This window comes from Ursus arctos, unplaced genomic scaffold (genome assembly GCF_023065955.2).
Source record: "Ursus arctos isolate Adak ecotype North America unplaced genomic scaffold, UrsArc2.0 scaffold_3, whole genome shotgun sequence".
NCBI classification, from domain to species: Eukaryota; Metazoa; Chordata; class Mammalia; order Carnivora; family Ursidae; genus Ursus; species Ursus arctos.
In genome coordinates, this window is record NW_026622985.1 from 82332716 (window position 1) to 82352525 (window position 19810).

General features: G+C 57.8%; 1 protein-coding gene across 1 annotated transcript in view; it reads right to left on the minus strand.

Moving 5' to 3' along the window:
• PLXNA4 (plexin A4) overlaps positions 1-19810 on the minus strand; it is a 420354-nt gene that overhangs the window by 33348 nt on the left and 367196 nt on the right. Inside the window, exons 19-25 of the mRNA XM_026513509.4 lie at positions 19608-19754; positions 18813-19047; positions 15876-16018; positions 8407-8675; positions 6158-6224; positions 5251-5397; positions 927-1086 (exon numbers count right to left, since the gene is read on the minus strand). Of these exons, the coding sequence (XP_026369294.1) occupies positions 927-1086; positions 5251-5397; positions 6158-6224; positions 8407-8675; positions 15876-16018; positions 18813-19047; positions 19608-19754 (1168 nt within the window). The remainder of the gene's footprint in view (positions 1-926; positions 1087-5250; positions 5398-6157; positions 6225-8406; positions 8676-15875; positions 16019-18812; positions 19048-19607; positions 19755-19810) is intronic.

Here is a 19810-nt window from a genome sequence, read left to right on the forward strand (position 1 = left end):
GTCTCCAGACACAAGCACATACACATCAATGCCTTTCTCTCCATGCCTGGGATCAACAGACAGCACGCCATCCCCTGACCGGCGTCATTCTCCCGATCAGTAATGATAGCGGCCAAGGCTAACTGAGCGCGTGCAACGGGCCAGGCACTGCATCGAGAGGCTTTTAGATGCCTCATTTCACTTCTTTCTTACGATGAGGTGCGCACTATTATTACCTGTCATAGAGGTAAATTAAGGCACAGAAAGGGTAAGTAACTGGACCAAGGTCACACAGCTGGGACTTCGCAGCGTCAGGACTCAAATCCAGGTGTGACGCTGAGCCACACTGCCTCTCTTCAGCCCTGGCCCCTTTGGAGCTCGGAACTCCCCACCAGGATTTCCCCAGGACAATGTCTCATTAAATGCTCAGGCCAACCTTCCCCGGATCTAAGTACGGCCGGCCCTAAGTGGCGTGCGCTTGTTTATATAGGCTATGCGGTCTATTCACGGAACATTCAAATAAAAGGTCATCCTGCTCCCCAGCAGGCTGCCATCTCTCATTTTTCTCTCTTCTGTCTCTCCATCCTCCATCACTGACCCAGATCCCTCCTGCCTTAGGTAGTCAGCAAAAACGACTCGCACAGAACAGAGGGGAAGGGAAGAGCCGGGGAGGCTAACGATGGTGGTGGCGGGACCTCCGACCACACAGACTCAGCCTGAATCCCCTTCGAGGCAGATAGGACCTCCTTGGCTACTCCGGAGCCCCCAGGGGCAGTGGTGCTGCCAACAACGTAGTCCCCTCTCTGCCTATTGCTCCCTGACAGCCACGGAGGCGGGCCCCTGGGCTCCCGGAGCTGAGCACGGCTGCCCCCTGCCCCTGGCTCCCGCTCTGTAGGAGGGGCTTCTGACCAACCCCGGGGTAGCGCCTGGCCTGGCAGCCTACTCACCCAGGTCCATATCTGCAGCCTTAGGCCGGTGGGAGCAGGGCACGTTCTTAAAGATGGCGTCCAGAATCTTCTCCTTGACCTGAGTAACGGTGTCACAGTTGAGGATCTTGACTGGGACCTCGGGGCTGTTGGCATTGTCTGGGTTGACACAGCTCAGGACCTGGAGGAAGGAGGAGCGGAGGCGTGGGGTGAGGGCGGCAGAAAGGGCTGAGTCCCAGGTGCATCCTGGACGCCACTGCGTGCATGCACAGTGTCTCACATGCACGCCACACACACGGCACCTTCCCAGCAGCACACCCGGACCCCTGCCCACCTCTGAACCCCCACCTTCCACGTGTGTCGGTCCCTCCTCCCTGTCACCCCCCCATACACGCATGAATGCGAATCTGGCTCCTTGCTCAAGAGATTTCATAAGCTTTGATTTTTTTTGAGGGTTTGGGGCCGATGGGAGGTTGGAGAATCTACAAGAAGCTTGATGCGTTCTTTAAAAATAAAAAGGTGCAGGTTCAAGCCACTGGAGATGTCTTCCTGGCTCTGAAGCCACAACCTCGTGTTCAGAGAAGAGGCCACCCTGGCTCAGGGCCCCGGTGTCTCTTTTTGGAACTCCTCAGAAAAACGAAGGCTCTGCTTAAAGCACCAAGCGATAATTTTTTCCTTGAAAAAGTTCTGGGCTGTTTCCCAAGGTTTCTCTTCCTTTGCTGTTCTCAGAGAGGGCTCTGTCTACATGGATGGGACTGTGTGGGATGCTGGGGGGACCACCGTAGGGCACGCAGGCTCCCACACCCTCCCTCTGCTCCTGCTGCCTGAGCCCTCCATGCCTTCCTCCCTGATCTCTCCCTGCACCCCCACCACCTCTCTCCCTGATCTCTCCTTACACCCCCCACCTCCCTCCCTGATCTCTCCCTACACCCCCCACATCCCTCCCTGATCTCTCCCTACACCCCCCACATCCCTCCCTGATCTCTCCCTACACCCCCCACATCCCTCCCTGATCTCTCCCTGCACCCCGCACCTCCCTCCCTGATCTCTCCCTGTACCCCCACCACCTCTCTCCCTGATCTCTCCCTTCACCCCCCACCTCCCTCCCTGATCTCTCCCTACACCCCCCACATCCCTCCCTGATCTCTCCCTACACCCCCCACCTCCCTCCCTGATCTCTCCCTACACCCCCCACATCCCTCCCTGATCTCTCCCTACACCCACCACCTTCCTCCCTGATCTCTCCCTGCACCCCCCACCTCCCTCCCTGATCTCTCCCTGCACCCCCCACCTCCCTCCCTGATTTCTCGCCCCCCCCCATTGCAGGCCCGCAGACGCAGACGACAGCTTCCCCCTCCTCCCGCCGCACGCGGTGGCAATCAGAGCCCTGGCCCTGGACACCCCCCTTCCATTAGCAGCCAGACTGCTGCGAGCTCACACGGAAACATGCTTCTTCCAGTAAGCAGGAAAAAACCTCCTAAATCTATAAAACCAAACTCTTACCCTCAAAATGTCCTCAACTGAAAACAATGGTGGAAGGAACTCTGGACCGTGGGTCCCTTCTGAGTGCCCTCTCCCAGCCGATCCTTCTAAAGCTTTCCTGGACCCTCGCTGCCCCCTCCGTGGCCAAGCACAGCCTATCACTTTGTGCTGCCCTGGGCTCAGACTCCCCCAAGCAGCAGCGCAGCCTTATCCGGGCAGCCTCCCCCGGGGGAACCCCTTGGCAGAGGCTGCCCCCTGAGTATGCCCTTCTGACGTTTCTACTTGCCTCGGGGGTTCATGGTGGCCCTACCAGAACCCCATGGGATGCTTCGGGACATTTGGGGAAGAAGCGGTAGCCGGGAGCCTTACTGAGGGACAGGGTTCCCTGGCCACTGGCCGAACTACAGCTCCACCCAGAACGTCCTTCTCCACTCCCATTCCTGTGCCCCTTGGGTAGTTTCTGAGCGAACTGCCTGGTGGTTTTTTTGTTTTTTGTTTCCTCCGCTAGCTCAGTGCTTCGGGGGCTTCGTTAGAATGCAGCGTCTGACTCAGGAGGTCGGGCCGGGCCTGAGATTCGGCACTGTGCCAGGTCAGCAGCTAGCTTCGAGCACGTCGCCGGCTCCCGCGTGAGCACCCAGCACCCAGCAGGGTCCTGGGTGATGCCGACAGCACTCCCAGCAGCAGGGCCCTAGAACACGCGAGCCAAGTTCTAGTGCCCAGCCAGTTACGCAGCGCCTCCAAGGGCCACTAGCTACAGAGTGCTGGTCCCTGAGCCTCTCAGCACCCGCCTCCGGCCCAGGACAGCGATAGCATCAGTCGGCCCAAACTGTCCGGGGCTCCTCTAGCTTTCCCTCTCTTTCCCTTCTCTTCCTTTCCCTCCTCACCAGCCAGGGGCTGCTCCCCTTCCACCTGTTGGACCTCCTTTTCTCAGGCCCGAGGTGGCCTTACGTCTCCCTGCGGCCCTTTCTTCCCTGGGCAAAACAATCGCACTTGCTCCCTCCTCTCCTCAGGATGTCTCTTTGCCCCGTCTCTCCACCTGATGGCTGAGCTCCCCGACCCACGGCAAGTCCCTCACAGGGGCGGCAAGTCCCCTCATCCGCAAGCAGCCTGGCCTCTGGAGTAAAGGGCGCTGCCATCTGGGGACAGGGCATTTCTGCAGCTCACCGTGCGGGGTCGATAGTGAGGAACCGCGCCGGGCTGGGAAAGGAAGGGGTGGGGGAGATCAGGCTGGAGACGGTTCACTCATACTTTGAGCTCATTAAAAATACATTCTGGTCTCTATTTTGGGAAGATCCCCCCCCCCTTTCTCATTTTAATCAGAGCCTCTAACTTTCTCCTCCAGAGCAGAAAGTAACTGCAAGGAAGCAAGGTCCCTGGTCACAGCTGCTCCTCTGAAGCCTTCCCAGGACAGTCCACTGGGACCCCCCAGCCCGCTGAAGACAGAGGGGGAAAGGTGTATCAGGGCCGCATCGTTCCCAGCCAGGAGGGACCAGCTCCCTGCACTCCGTGGGGTCTGGGCTTCACCCTGGACTCACTGCTCCTGCCCGGCTCAGCCCAGCTCAGCCCTGCCATCCCGGTCTGGCCTGTGTGGGTCTCATCTCCCCATAAGCACTTTTCTTTCCTTTCCTTTTTTCTTTTCTTTTCTTTTTTTAGAGTGAGGGGGGCAGAGGGAGAGAGAGAATCTTAAGCAGGCTTCACCCCCAGTGCAGAGCCCGACTGGGGCTCAATCTCACGACCCTGAGATCCTGACCTGAGCCGAAATCAAGTGTTGGATGCTTAACCGACTGAGCCACCCAGGTGCCCCTCCCCATAAATCCCATCTATTTTCTGTCCCCGCCCCCCCCGCACCACGTCTTGGTCACCACCCATGATTCACCCCCAACGACTGTTATCTTATTTTCTACCTCCTTCCTTTCACACCCTCTCCCCTTTCCTAGCGGAGGTCTGATGGTAAATTACACCTGCACCCAAAAGGGCCAAGAGTGAGGGTGAGCGTCTGGCCTGGAGGGCCAGACAGGCAGGACCCTCCCTCGGGGAGCACAGTGGGCACTTACTCTGCGCTCCCTGCCTCGCACGCCTTGACCCATTCCATCCTCCGGACAACTTTGGGAGGCACGCACTATTATTATCCCTGCGTAAATAAGTCCTAGCGTTACCCTGCGTTTTTTCAGATCAAGACACCCCAACTCAGAGAGATTGAGGGACCTGCCCCAAATCACCCAGCTGCTCAGAAGCACAGTCAGGGCTCCAATCCAGACCTCATGCCCCTCCGTGCTGAGCTTGGCTGCCTCCTAGCGTGACAGCCGCTCTCGGAGGAGGGGGTCTAGCCTCGACAGAGGGAATCCCCACGTTCCCTGGATGAAGGCGTTGATCACTAGGCCAATCGGCCTCACATTCTCGGGTCATGGGTGTATTTGAACTTAGACCGGAGGGCAGAGGTGGGCTTCTGAACACAAGGAACTCTTCCTGGTTTCCTCTCCTTCAGGCCCCCCACCTGCCCTGCATGGAAGTGTCCCTCCCCACCCTGGGAAAGCCAATGAGGAGTTCATTCAGCGCAATCAGTCAGCCAGCCAGCTGGGAGCCAGGGCTTATGACCCCATGTTCTGCACACTGGCCTGGAACCCCACTAGTCTCCGCTGAAGTGTTGCTCAGCCATGCCTGAGCTACCGGTCCCCCAATCCAGGTGCCCTGGGGGAGTCTGGGGTGACAGGCTTAGGTGGGACACCCGGCTGGGCCTGTGCAGCAGGCCAACCAGGCTAGCTGGCCTTTCACCATTTTCTCCATTCCCTCTGCTGGGCAGGGGCGGCAGGGGACCGCAGCCCCGTTACCAGGGGCATGGGGCAAAGCCGTGTGGCTGCTTTACCAGGGTTTTGTAGTCGATCTGCTGGCGGATGAGCTTGTCCTCACTCAGAGAGTAGCGGGCCTCTCCCGTGATGGCATCGATGGGCCCCTTCTCCATCTGCTGCTTGATGGCACAGAAAAGCGAGAACAGGGGCTCCCCAGCACACTCCTGGACGCAGAGAAGAACCGTGCTGGGCGACTCTGGACCAGCCTCCTGGAGCCCGTTTCTCGAAGGGCTGCTTTCCACTCCTCTGCTCCAGTTTTCTCCTGCTCCCCGTCCTCCTCTGTTGTCAGCACCCCCTTCAGACACACACTTCTCCTGGACCTCTGGACCACCTGTCTTCTCCTGTCTGCCCTCTCCTCTTCACCTCGCTGCCTCCTGTCCCCTCTCTGCTCCTTCTCCCCACCCCACTCCACCTGCTTCTTCTGCGGCCCATCAGGACACAGAGGTCAATCCCCGGGGGTGCAAAGTCCTTAGAAAGCAAGGTCATAATTGGATTCAGGCAGACACAGCTGTGGCACCTGCCCAGGACCCTTCTCAGCCTTGGGGAGTGGGGGGCTGGGAAAGGCAGGAGGGGAGGAAGACGGAGAGTGGGGAACTAAGGGGTGAATTGTGTTGAGCTTACAAGCGGACTTTGGCTTTAGGGCTCACACGGGGTCCTCTAATGGGCTGGTTTTCCCCTGGCCTGTGGGACAGGGGATTGTCTCTCACGCCAGGACTGATGGGGTGGGGGTGGGGGGCAGGCTCTGTCTCCCGAGACTGTCAGGAGTTTGCCCCCTCAGTGATACTTGACAGTGACGAGGGACGACTGCATTTCTTGGTGTGGTTCTAAGAGTCAGGCCCGGGCAATGTGGGTTTCGGGGATGCAGGGAAGCTGGGGGGGTTGTGGTAAAAGGCAGGGCCAGAGATACCCCCCATCCAATCGTACCTTGAGGAACTTGTAGAGCAGGAAAGTGAACCAGTTGGTCAACATCTTCTCAGCCACTGACTCAGTCCTGTTAGAGCAAGACAAAGACAGAGCAGCAGGTCAGAGCCCGAGGACTAGGGAGGCAGGCGAGGACTCCGCACTGGTCTTGCTGCTTACGGCCTCCGGCCTCCGGGACAAATCCTGAGATCCTAAAGAATACTTGAATTTCAGGGACTCCTAGACACCCCAGAGGGACAAGATGAGCTTTGCTACGAGGCCAGGAGACGACACTCTGGTGTCAGGCTCCCGGTGGCTGTGCGGTGGGAATGTGCGGGGGCAGCTCTGTCCAGCGGCACCCTCTGCAGTGACGATGACATCTCTCTGTGCTGTCCACTGGGACAGCCACCTGCCAAGGTGCCCATGGAGCACTCGCAATGCGGCTGGTGTGTCTGAGGAGCTGAATTTTACATGTTCTTTGCCTTTCGTGGTTTACATCTGAATGGGCACGTGTAACTGGACGGGACAGCTTTAGGGAACTTTCTAGTTCCTGTGGGTGGGTGAAAAAAGAAATCTGAAAAACCTGGGGAGATACTAATTTGGCAGGGGATAGAAAGGAAGGTAGCAGGAGACGTGGGTCAGGTGACAAAAGCCAGATAGATCAGACTGACCCCATCACCTAAAGCGAAAGACTCCCAGAGCAGACATGGACTAAAGCTGCATACCGCTCATCCTAAGCGATGTTCAAATGATCTTATTTCAGAGTCCATTGGAAGTCCTCCTGGAGTCCTGCTAGTGTGTCATTGCAATGATAGAAAGTGCCTTCTTGAGTCTAACTTGCATCCTTTGTGCTGCTACCCAAGTCCGCTTATCCTTTTACCTTGGAAGGGAAGCCACTGCAGCAGGGTTAGGGCCAAAAGACCCTGCAGGTTGCATCCATGTAGAGAAAAACGGGGCTCAAACTTGCGCTAAGTGTGGGGCTAGCTCCAGAGAGCAGTCGGTCCATCCAGGTATGTGTGGATAGGCTCGAAAGTTGCAGTTGGCGGAAGCCGAGAATAGCCACGGTCCCGTGGCAGCTGGGCAGCTGCCAGCAAACGAGGAGGAGATGAGAAGGAAGGCTGTCGAAGTGATGGGGACAGCCGGGGGCAAGAGGAAGAAAGGGAGATGGAGGAGGGCAGAAGCAGAGAGAGCATCTGGGAGCGAGCGGGTGGAAAACAAGAGGCGGAGACGCACAGATCCAGAGCGAGGCCGCGCCGGGAAATTGTCGGTGGGAGCTCTGGCAGGCAGCGGCAACCCTAGAATTATGCCGGTGGGTGGCTGCGTGGTGGAAGGAAAACAAAAATCAAAATGATCTACCTTGCTGTTTCCAAAGCTGGATGATTGCTCCGATATGTAGCAACCTTTTGCAGCTGTGCGGGCGAATGCCCACTGCACTGGGGAAAAGCCTGAGGTAAACACTTCTGAAAGCCAAATCCAGCCACTGGCCCAAGCAGGAGGCCCTGCCTCGGACCCAGACACCGCGGACGGAAGGCAGAGGACAGGCGGAGGCAGACGGTACTGGGGCGTGATGGCCGGACGTGAGAGTTTTCCAGCTTTGTCCGCACGAAGGCTAAAGACATTGCACTAACAGCCTCGATGAGCACTGGCCTTCAAGGAGGAGGCAGATGGGAATGGCAGCACGGATGGGGGCAGGGAGTCTCTGTGTCCTATAAAGCCCAAGCCATGGCTCGATGGTCACGTGTGGCCAGCAGGTGCGTCAGGCAAGGGGCCACGAGTGGGAGTGGGCTGGGACCTGAGATGCTCCCAGGTGATGCTGTGCTGCTGGTCCCGGACAGCAGGGAGAGCTGCCAGGAGCTAGTTTCCCATCCGGAGATGCTGAGGCAGGTCCCCAGACAGGAGGCCCTGGGGTATCTCTCCTAACTCATGCTCTGGTTTCGGTAAGGGCAAGGGATGGAAAAATGACCTCAGAAGAGCCCACGAGAGAAGAATTCCAGGAGAAAGGGTCACCATCAGGGGAGCGTAAGGACAGAGCAAGAAGAAGGCAGAGCAGATGTAGGGGCCAGAGAGAGACAGCAGGGTGAGCAGGTGGGCCGTGGTGGACAGGCTTTTCCAAGAGGGCATTGGGCGCACTTAGGTCAGTGCCTAACCTCGGGGGACTTGGCTGCTCCTTCTGGGAGCTCTGCGTCCGTCTCCCCGGAAGGCACAAGACCCAGGCCGCGGGGGCTCTCTCTCTGACCTGCGCCCCCTGCCCGCCCCTCGGGCCCGGCCCTCACCTCCTGAGCAGCAGCTTGGGGTGGTTCTTGCTCTCCAGGTTCTTGTCGATGAGGTCGGCCAGCAGCTGCTTCAGCACGTCGGTGGCGTACTCCAGCTTGCTCTGCAGCACGGTCATGATGAGTGAGGCCACATTGCCGCGGTCACGCATCGAGAAGCTGCGCTGAGACTCCAGCGTGCGGATGAAGGACAGCAGGAACACCTTGTTGTTGATGAGCTGGGCAAAGAGCTTCAGGCCCTTCTCCACGCGCTCCTGCCGGTAGCCCGGAACCTGCGGGGGAGCCCCCGGGGAGTCCTGACTGCCAGCCGGGCCCGGGGTCCGCCCCACGGGGTGGGCAGTGCGCGCCGCGGACCCCGCTGCCCCAGCCCCTGCTGCCACTCGGGCCGCCGCCCACTGGGCCAGTGGCATCAAGCCCTCATCTGGTGCCGGGCATCGGGCTATTCACTTAAGCCACGCGGCGGCTCCCTGCCTCTGGCTTGGAGCTGAATCGGGGAGGCGCAGGGAGAGCAGCACCTTAGGGCAGTGGGGGAGCCGCATCTGCTCGGGAGCCTGAGCTCTTCCCTGACGGTGATGCAGAGCTGGTGAGGGGCCCACACCACGGCCGAGGGGCGCCACGGACAGCCCCCCGGGGGCCTGCAGAAGGCGGGGGCTGCTGCGGGTGACCCCAGGGGTGAGGGATCGCCACACCTGAGCCTCCAGCTGACCTGATGCAGACCCTTCTCCGGCCACGTGGATCCCATTAACAGACCAGTGACCTCAGAGCCGGGACTTGCGGGGTCCATGCAGGCTCTGTCACCACCACCCTGTGTGACCTCAGGCAAGTCTGTAACTTCTCTGGGGACCAAGGTGATTTACCCAAGGAAAGGGGAAGATTAAGCCCAACAGTCTCTCAGGTGCTCCCTGATGGACTCCAGCGTCAGGTGTTTGCTCAGAGACTCCTCTGAGACCCAGGGAAAGGGGAGGAAGAAGGCTTTATCCTCCTGCCTGCATCTTCTGTTTATCGGGAGGCGCCTGCAAGGGGCACCACCGCTCGGCACCCGCTTGACGGCGACCGAGTGAGGCACGGAGGATGCATCTCTGAGATGCACAAGGGGGGCGCAGTGGCCCTGTGCCTCGCGGCCCCAGACTGCAAACAGCCAGTGCCCGGCTCCGTGAGTGGCTCCAGGAACTGCAGCATATTCGCCCAGCAGGAAGCCACACAGCCGCGGGAATGAAGGGCTTTCTGCCACTCAGAGTAGCAGGGATGCCTCTTGCAGACATCGAATGAAAAAAGTCAGAAAGAAGAGGGCGATTTGTGTAACACCCTTTAAATAAAGATTTTAAAAACCATCAATGATGGCAGGAAAATGGTGATCCTGGGGGGTGGCTGGGACTGGAAGGAGGCACTCGGGGACTTTTGTGGAGGGCTGGTAGCATTAGCTTCCTGCTCTGTGTGCTGGCTGGATGGCTGTGTTCACTCAGGGAAAATGCTCTGTGCTCTGCCAACGTGTGCGTTGCTCTGTGTGTAATCTTCCTTTAAAACAAAAAGGGTGCTTAACAAGGAAAGCATAGCTCTGGCCTCAAGCTGGAGCCCTCTGAGAACAGAGCAGGGCACCCTTCGTGGAGTGGGGTGTGGGGGGGCCTCCAAAGGAGGGGCCCCGTCGAGGGCTGTGTCTCCCCCGCGGGGGTCTTTGGGAAGGAGCGTGACGTGTGCAGCAGTCGAGCTTGGGTTAAGTGTCACAGCCATATACTAGTTTGGGGACTCTGAGAAGACTCCATTCCTTTGACGGCGAAATGAAGGTATCGCAGCCGATGTGTGTGTAGATCTTACTGTCCTACACGCTTTAGAGAAATGGACCCATTTATGCCACACAATAGGGTTTGAGGTAGGTACCATTATTATCCCAGGGCCTCACGACAGTGAGGGACTTCCCCACGATCCCAAGACGGAGAAGAGTCAGGGCCAGGCCATGCACCCGGCGGTGGGCACCGTGTCCTGCCATTTCGGGGGGCTGGTGTGAGCTCTGAAGGAGATGGCATGTGAGAAGCCTGACACACACTCGCGTTTACCGAATGACAACAGTTTCATCCCACTTGACCCCAGAAGCTTGAATCTGGGGAGGATGGGTGGCCAGAGAATCTCTGTTTGCCCAGGTCCAAGGAGAGGGCAGAAGCAGAACTGGAATGTTCATGCCACTCACTCACTGAGCTCCCCTGTGTTCCAGACTCAGGGCAAGGCCCCAGCCGCAAGACAGTCGGACCCGGGCCTGCCCTTGGAGCATCAGCGGCAGGCCCTTCCGGAAGGCCCTTCCGGAAGGCCCTGTCGGAAGGCAGCAGTCCAGAGAGAGACGGGAACTGGCCGGAGCCAGGGCCCAGCTGCATGTCCTGGCTCTCTGCACGGTCAGCCCTGGCAAACTCCTCGTCCCCTACGATGGGCCCAATCTCAGCTTGCATCCTGCCTGCCCCCCCGCCCCGTTCCCCACGCCATAGGGGCTGGCAAGGGAAGGACAAGGGTAGGAGGCAGCCTCATCCTGCTGTCAGCCCAGCCTCAGTCTACCCAGCCACCTGTGTGTCCTGCTGACCTTCCTCCCAGCTCTGGGACCACCCCTGACACACGTGTACACATTTTACCTCCTCTGTCCTTCAGTCCCCCAGAGCAACATCTCCACAACTTGTCCTACTGGTGATAGATAATGCCGCTTCCCCAGCACCCACCATGGGCAGTGCACGGTGCTGTACACCGTACTCATCACTCCATCTAAGCCTGCTAAGGACCTTGCAAGAGCGAGTGTGCCCCCTTAACCACCTCTCACAGAAGCTACTGTGGTAGTCCCAGGGCCAGCCAGCTGGTACAGGAAGGTGCTGGATTTCCAAGCCCAAGCTTGTTTGGCTCCTGAGTCCCCATCCATCCTCCCGATCCTTCACCACATCTAGTCCTACCCCTGGGCCTAGGAGGTGACTCAGAGCCAGCTCTGAGTCCCCCATGCAGGGCCTCCTGGAGGTTCAGGCTGGCCACCGAGAGCAGGGGAGCCCCGGCCAGGTTTGGCACTGGGGCCCCTGGAGAGGAGGAAGAGGACATAGGGCTGGCCAGATGGCACGTTTGGTGACAGGACGTGCTCTGAACTTCTTGGCTTGGCTGCGCACGTCTTCTGGGTGCCAAGGCCTGGGGCCCTGGGAAGGAAGGTGCAGCAAAGCCAGCTATGGCGCCAGGGCACGCGGGCTGGGAGCCCAGGTTTCGGAATCAGAGAGACTAACTGACTCCGACATGGAGAAAAGCTCTGTCACCTCTGGGCTCGACTGCCTGGTCTGTAAAACGTGAATATGAGTGCCCCCATCATAATGTTTTACGAGCACTAAATGAGATAATGTACGTAAAGTGCTTGGCACGCACGGTGCGCACTTAACAGCAGTTTTATTACCTGCCTCGCCCACTCCACTGGCTGCTTTGCACCGATCCCTTGCGCCCAGGAGTTTCCAAGACATCAAATGCCTGGCCTAGGGTCTGGGGGTGCCAAAGGTAGGAATTTTCTCCCCGTTTTATGAAGGGGGAGATGGAAGTGAAGTATCTTGGCTAAAGAGTATCCGGAACAATCCCCTTTGTAACTTGCCACCCCCCACCTCTCTCAGCAAATGCCACTCCAAAACAAGACTCTCTTTACTCACCAGATGGTGCGATAATTTAGTTGAAGCCTGTGAGTATAAAACTGGATAGTAAATTTTAGTTGTAACCCAACAGGTTAGAGTTTAGGAGACATGGATAGGTTGAGAATGGGGTGTGTGGTTACTGTTTGTTCCTTGTTTTTAAAGAATCGGTGTGTGTCCAGTGCCTAGACAGCCCCTTACCCACACGCCCAGCCTTCACCAGATGGTCACAAAGGAGGGGAGAGTGTGACCTATGTCAGGACAGACTAAAGCCAGAGAACACCTCCTTCTTCTCACACATCTACGGCTGAGGCCCAGACAGTGGGCAGCTAGACTCATGGTTGAAAAGGTCGGGAAACATTGCTTTCGATTAGTCAATGGCTTCCCCGGGAATATTTTCATACTCAGGAAGCCGACGGGGAAAAACTATTCCAGTGGTAAGATGGGGCTGGAAACAAATCGAAAAGGGCAATCCAGGCAAGATCCCTGGATCTTGCATAGGATGCTGGATCGCATTGAGCCCCGGGCCAGTGTGGGATTGTAAAAGCGGATTTCTGTCAATTAACGAGCGAGTTTCACGGAAATGAAAAGCCGTATGTTCTGGGTATATACCCACAGGACGGGGAGCAGGAGCTCAAACAGACACATGTACACCCATGTTCTTAGCAGCGCACCCACAGTAGCCCAGAGACGGAAGCAGCCCGAGTGGCCGCTGACAGATGGACAGATAAATCGTGGTGCATACATACGGCGGACTATCACTCAGGCGTCAGAAGAGAAGAAATTCAGTCACAGGCTACAATAGGGGTGAACCTTGAAAACACTTTGCTAAGTGAAATAAACCAGTCACAAAAGGAGAAACACCGTATGATCCCACTGACATGAGGGGCCCTGAGTTGTCACGTTCACAGAGACAGAAGGTCGAGTGGTGGTTTCTGGGGGAGGGGATGGGGGGTTAGTGTTTAACGGGGACAGAGTTTCATCAGGGGAAGATGAAAACCTCTGGAGACGGATGGAGGGGATGGTCCCACAATGACATGGATGTACTTACGGCCTCTGGGCTGTACATGTAAAAACCACTGAAATCGTCCATTTTCTGTGAGGCATATTTTACCACAATTTGGAACAAGAAAAGCTGTGTGACCTGTTTAATTCGGAGCCTGTGCCTGACAACTGGCCATCCTGTGGGCTCCGACTCAGGGAATTTTGGGAAGGGGGCTGCAAACTCCCTCATGAGCAGGGGGCTGGAAACTAGAAGTCTCCCCTTGTGATGAAGGCAAGGAAGAAGAGGAGACTCGGGTTTGCGGGAAAATGTTAACATGCCAGATTCAGATGTAATTTGTAATGGGGGCCATAGGAGGGGTCTGGGGCAGGGGCAGGGTATCCACCCACAACCCGTGGTTGTGCACTGCACGACTCGGAGGTCAGTCATACAGGCTGCTCATGTGACTACAGCCCAGCAGCCCTGATTCTCAGAGACCTTCTGCGGCCCTCCCTGTGACGGGCAGACAGACGAGGGGAGTCAGTGACTCCTGGTGGATGGGGGTGCCCTCATGTGTGCCCTCATGTGTGTCCAGCCATGGGGTAGGTGGTGTCATGGTGAAGTCGAGACATTATGGGTCTCTAAGATGGTGCTGAACCAGAGCTCTTGAAGTTTCTTGGCAGACAGTGGAGTCTTTTCCCCAGAAGCCTCTGTTTGGGGGTGTCTCGTGTCAGGGAGCTAGGCAGACAGGACCAGAGCCATGCAATGAAGCAGGGAGCTGGCTCTATGCAAGGCTCTGAGGGCAGGGGAGAGGGTGTTGGGGGTTTCTGTTTGTTGAGTCTGGTTTGCTGAGCTGGGTTCCTGACTGTGTGCCTCCCTGAAGAACAAGGCTAGGAGTAGGGCAGCAGCCTTGTCTCGCTTCTTGCAGGAAACTGACCTTAGAGGGAAGCCTGAAGAAGTACAGCTTGGTAGGGACTCCACCAGTTTTCAGCAAAGGACTCGGTAAGGTTTATAGGAGGCAATGAGAAGGAATCATCTGTACTCTGGTCCTCAGTGTACAGGGCTGCTGTAGACAGTGAGGCAGGTTGTGCACTGAGCAACTCCAAGAAGCGTCATCTATGAATGATGCCATCTGGAGCACTGCAGTGTTCAACCTGCACAACTGCCCATGAGATCCTGTGGAAGAATGAGCCCTATAACTCTCCTGCCACCACGCTGGGCGGTCCTTGGGAGCGTACTGTCCTTGGGTGTGTGTGCCACGCCAGGCTTAAGAGTCTGAGACTCTTCTGGAGATGCAAGTGCATAGGGAAAGGCCATAGTCTTCAGTGGACTAAACACCCTGGGATTTCGAAGCAAGTGTAAATGAGGCTGTAAAAAGATAAATGGAAGAGAAAAATGAATGAGGAGGAGAGAGGGCACAGGCAAGAAGAGTGAGACCAAGAGAATGGCTAGGATATCAGGTATAGATGGTGTTTTCATTTGTATATATGACACACGCGTATGCGTTAGACATGTACACACACAAGCAGATGGACAGACAGACGGAAAGGCGTGTTCTCAGTGAGGACACAGAGCCCACCATCGACGGCCTCGGGAAGTGCCTCTGCGTATCTATCCACTGAGGAGCCCCGGGGACCCTTCTCCAGACAGAAGGGCCCGTGACCTCATTAGAGAAGCACGCCCACGTGCACGCACACACACACACAGGCACACACCGTATTCAACAATTACGGAGAAACGCACGTGGGCCCCGAAGTCCCTGGGGCCTTGCTCTGCTGCCTGCAGAGGGGCACGGCCGCCACGTCCCCTTGGACAGCCCACGCAGCCATTCCCACAGGGGTCAGCTGCAAACCAGTGCGACCGCTGAGCGATGGGTCTGTTGTGATGTTCTGGACGCTATAAATCTTGGAATTAGTCTTATTCTCTGTTGTTGCTTTGGCTGGAGATTTTTGTTCCAGCCTAATAAGTATCCAGAGCCGCAAGGCACGGACAGCGACGGGCAGAGTCTTGTCGTGGGGAGCACAGACCCTGAAGTCCAACTGTGGGACTCATATCCTGGCCCCGCCCCCTCCCAGCAGGTGGCCCCAGAGCCCTGGGCTTTGTTGCCTCTCAGATAAGCCCCCCGGTCTTCAGCCGGCTTGTGAGATATTAAACCCACACATACACGGGCAGTCCTTAAAACTGGACCCGGAGATTAGAGAGCCGTTAACTAATAGCGATTATTCCTTACGATTATTATTTTGCCCCGGTTTCCTCATTTGTATTTTTCACTTTTCTCTGGTATTTATCTTTATGAGTCATCCCAAATCCCTTTTGGAACAATGCGTAATATGAATATACGCATAAGCCAGGTACCGCGCTAGACAGTAAGTGGGATAAAACGTTCAAAAGATGAGGTCCTGCTGCTACAGAAGACAGTGGTGTCCTTATCATGCGCGCTCCCACCTCCCTTCCCGGCGCACCCCTTATCTGTCCCACATACGCTTATTGGGCACCGACTATGAGAAATCCCTCATATCGTGGTTTCCTAAACAGGGGGCCCAGGCACTCGCGACGCTGCCTGGTTTTTTCTGTGTAGGTACAGTTTTTTTCGTCAACTTCCATTCAATTCTCAAGGGGTCCAGGACCCGTAGGACGCAAATCTGCTCCCATCTCTGCTCAGAACCTCCCTGGCTTGGCCCCATTTCCTGTAGAGGGACCAGCAGGTGGGCGCCAACAAGAGGGGGAGCCTCGGGCCAGTCGCACCCCTTCCCTGGCCTCAGCGTTCTCACCTCCCCACGAGGTGTCTGCACCAGAAGGTCACCGACACCCTTCTCCACACTAGCGCCTTCACGGGGCAAGGCTCGGTCACGGGTCCTGCTTCTCACCTCGAGGTCCCGGAGCACCGGGTGGTCTTCGATTCCGGGGAACAGCACCCGCATGGTGTAGGTTCTGTAGTCCAGGAAGGGGATCCCAGCTCCGTCCAGGTCACTGGTCAGCTCGTGGATGTCCGTCTGCAGCTCGGCAAAAGCTGGCACAAAGGGAAGCCCGTGAGAATGCCGGCGGGGGTGGACCCTGAGTCTGAATGCTCGGAACCCTCACCCAGGCCCCCGGGAGACATGGTCAGCGGGCTGTGGGTGTGCAGGAACAACGCTGGATGTTTTACGTAGCTGGGCTGAAGGACATAGGAAGGGGAGCAGGATGTAGCGCGAGGGAGCGGGGCTTGGACCAGATCCCTTCCAAAGCATGGCCGCGGGTGGGCTGTCCACAGATCTGTCCTGCTGCTGGGACCTGAAGGGCCTCCCCGTCCGAAGATGAAGGGTTTGGGTTTGCAGAATATGCTCTGGGGGGGGGGGGGGGAGGGCAACCCTATCAAGGGACAGGGGGAGGGAGGGGAGACCCTCCAGTGGTGGAGGGTCTTTTCCCAATTCTGCGCTTTTATCGTGGTCTTCCTTTGAAAAGTTAAGAACAAATTTTTCTGCAGCCTCAGTTCCGGGCCAGGGAGCTCACAGGAGCCATGAAACCACCCGATGGGGCCAGATGAAGCCTCCGTCACACTGACATATTCCTTCCGGGTAGATATGAAGGGCATATCTTTGTCCTTGTTCCTCACAGTGACACCACTCGATGGGGATTTAAGATCTCCACGTGGGCACGGCTGTCCGTGGAGGCAGCTCAGGCCTCCCGATGGTCATGGAACCGCAAGTCCCCCTTCCCTCTGGCCCCCAAGAAAGTCCCGCCCGTGGCCCAGGTGGTGACACAGCGCCAGAGCTGTGACCACACTCGGTCCCGAGCACAGCCCTCTTCCCAGGCCGCCCTCCACCCTGGGAGGCAGTCAGAACTGCCGCGCCGGATCCTTCCCTGCCCCGCCTTGCCCCTGGGCGCACACACACGTACTGACACACACGCACGCCTGCCACACATGGACGCTCACCCCCAACCGGGAGGGATTAGCCCAGCCAGCGGGCACGGATCACACAGTCCTTCTTCATATTTCCATAAACACCAGAATCGGGAAGAAGTATTTTGTGGGCTCTGTTGATCACACGAACACAACACTTCTGGCCTGGGCACTGTGGATGGGGGCCCCGCTGCACCCCACAGTGCCAGCCTGGGCCTCCGGATCTCAGGTTTCTGGGCCTTGAGGATAGCAGGGCTGCTTCTTTGACAGAACAACGGGACCCCACCCAGCCCCTGGACAGGCTCCCGTGGATCTCCCCTGGGCCACCCTGGTCCCGCACCCCCGGTCACCCTGACGCACAGGGTCCCTATCAAGGCAAGTGACTCATGCATCCAAGTGGAACTGACACCAATGTGTCTGCCCACGAGTGTATGAAAGGAGTCGGTAAGATTTTTGGCCTGTACCGTCAGCAAAAGCCCTGATGAACAGTCCTGTATGTGCTGAGTGAGAAGCACGTGTGTTTGTGGGAATGTGGGAATGTGTGTCCTATGCGTGGCATTAGGGCCTGTGTGTATGTGTGAGCACATGAGTGATCGAGTGTGTGTGTATGTCGGTGAGTGTGTGTGGCAGTGTATGCACACGTGTGTGTTTAGGCAGTGAAGGGCCTAGGCTGGGCCTTTTCTGGGTTTGTGTGTGGGTGACGTCCTGGCTTACTGCCAAGTCTCTGGGGCGTCACCCTCCCTGGACCCAAGCTGCCCCCTTAGATGTTCGAGGGCCAGCTCTGGGCTCCCCAACAAATGCTTTCGTGGCAGATCTCCGTGTGTTTGCTTGACATCTGTCTCTGTGCCCAGCCGTGCAGGAGAGCTCTCTCCCGAGCCAGAAGCCAAGGCCCTCTCCTGGGGCCGCCGCGGACACTCTACGGCTGGACTCCCTGTCTAGCTGCTAATTTCTCCTTCCCCAGAACGTTCTGAGAGTAACCTAGCTTCGCATTCCCCTCTCTGCCCCCTCCCAGTTGGGGTGCTCAGCTGGCGGGGAGGAGAAGGAGGGGGTTGGCTTTTTATCGGTCTGCAGCTTTCCTTCAAGTCACTAAGCGCCTCCAACGTTCAAAGCCCCGCGCCTGCCACACATAAAAGAGATTCTAATCACTACACCTAATTAGAGGGAAGAGTACATTGCGGAGAAAAAAATTAAGCAGCGTAAATATAATAAAAGTCAGTAATTAACAGTCCCACAAGGCAGATGCCGTGTTGACAGCTAAGGATGTAGTGAGGGGATGGGACAGGCCCCCTTCCCCATCAGAGGGAGCCGCGGCTTCCCTGGTGCGGACAGGAGAGCCCCGGGTACAGGCCTGATGGACCCCGACAATTAATCTACAGCAAAGAACCCACTCAGACCCTCCCAGGGTGACTCTCGAAATGATATCCTGGGGGGGAAAAGAGTCTGACTCCTAAATTTCCTTCTTGGAGATTTAGTGCTGCTGATGTCATATCATGGTGGTGTTGGTAATTTTTAAAAATACAAGCTGGGAAACCCTCATCCTAATTCTCGAACCAGTGCTACGGCCACACTGTCTGCCTAAGGAAGGGAGCTCAAGGTTGCTGGACGCCTCATGTCAAGACACCCCGAGGGGAGAGCACAGAACCCCTGCGGCCAAGATTGGGGGCTGCAAACTGCCCTAGTGGGGTCTGACCCCCACCCAACCTGGGGAGAGCGGGAAGGGGGGCCCCTCGAGGGAGGGGAGGGCTGCCTGGCCTGGGAAGGGGGGGTCTGCTGGGACATGGGCTGGGTCTGGACACAGCTCGGAGCTGGAGTTAGAGCTCAGACGCCCGGCCTCCAGCCCTGCCCGCTGGTGCCCAGCCTGCCTGCCTGTGTGAGGCGCACACTCAGCCTCGGGTGCAGGGCCATGGCCTCGGGGCGCCAGTACCTTCTTTGCACTCGAGTGCCACGCGCGACTCCAGGTTGTCCATTTGCATCTGCAGCCGCTTCAGCGTGAGGTCGCTTTCGCGGGACTTGCGTTTGTAGGCGATGAGGACGGCGACGATGAAGATGACCAGGAGGCCGCCGGCCACAGCGATGCTGACGATGGCGGGCAGGCTGAGCGGGCTGTCCGGGGCGACATACACCATCCCCGGGGAGTACTCCATGCCACCGACGCGGGCCTGGGGGCACAGCGGGCAAGAGGAAGCTGGGACTGGTGCGGGGTGGCGGGGGGAGCCACCCAGGCTGGCGATGAACTGGCTGCGGGGCCGGATGGGGCAAGGGCTCCAGCGAGGAGAGCCGTCCCTGGACAAGGCCAGCGGAGGGGGAGGTGGGGGCTGGGCGAGGGGTCTGGACGGCTCGGAGATAGGAAGCTGCACGGTCCTCAGGACTAGTGCTGTCACCTTCACAAGGAAACAGCATACAACCGGGACCTAAGGAAGTCCGACGTGACTTTGATCAGTGGCCCCCTAAGATTCATCCCGGGGTAGGGACCGATGCCTGCGGCACAGAGCATGATATGGCGGACCCCCTCGGGCCAGCCATGGGCCCCTCCGGCAAGGGTCTCTTGCTGGTGACAGGCGATGCTCCCATCATTGACGCTGCTTTGCCTTGCTCTCATTGCAGCACCAGCCAGACTCCCCTCCTGGTCTGCTCATGCTCCGGCATCCCTAGGCCTGCCCCGCTCGCGCTCCGGCATCCCTAGGCCTGCCCCGTCCAGAACGGGGCCCCGCCGGCTCACCATCACTTTGTGCCTGCCGATGAGGTTGGGGGACTCGCAGAGCAGCTGCACGTCGGACACCGTCACGGTGCACGGCTTCTCTCCCACCAGCACAGTGTAGTTCAGCTTCACGTTGCCCCCGGCCACGGGGGGGATCAGGTTCTTGCCCTGGCGGGACAGGAAAGCCCTGGTTCGCACCCCAGAGTCAGAACCATAACTACAAG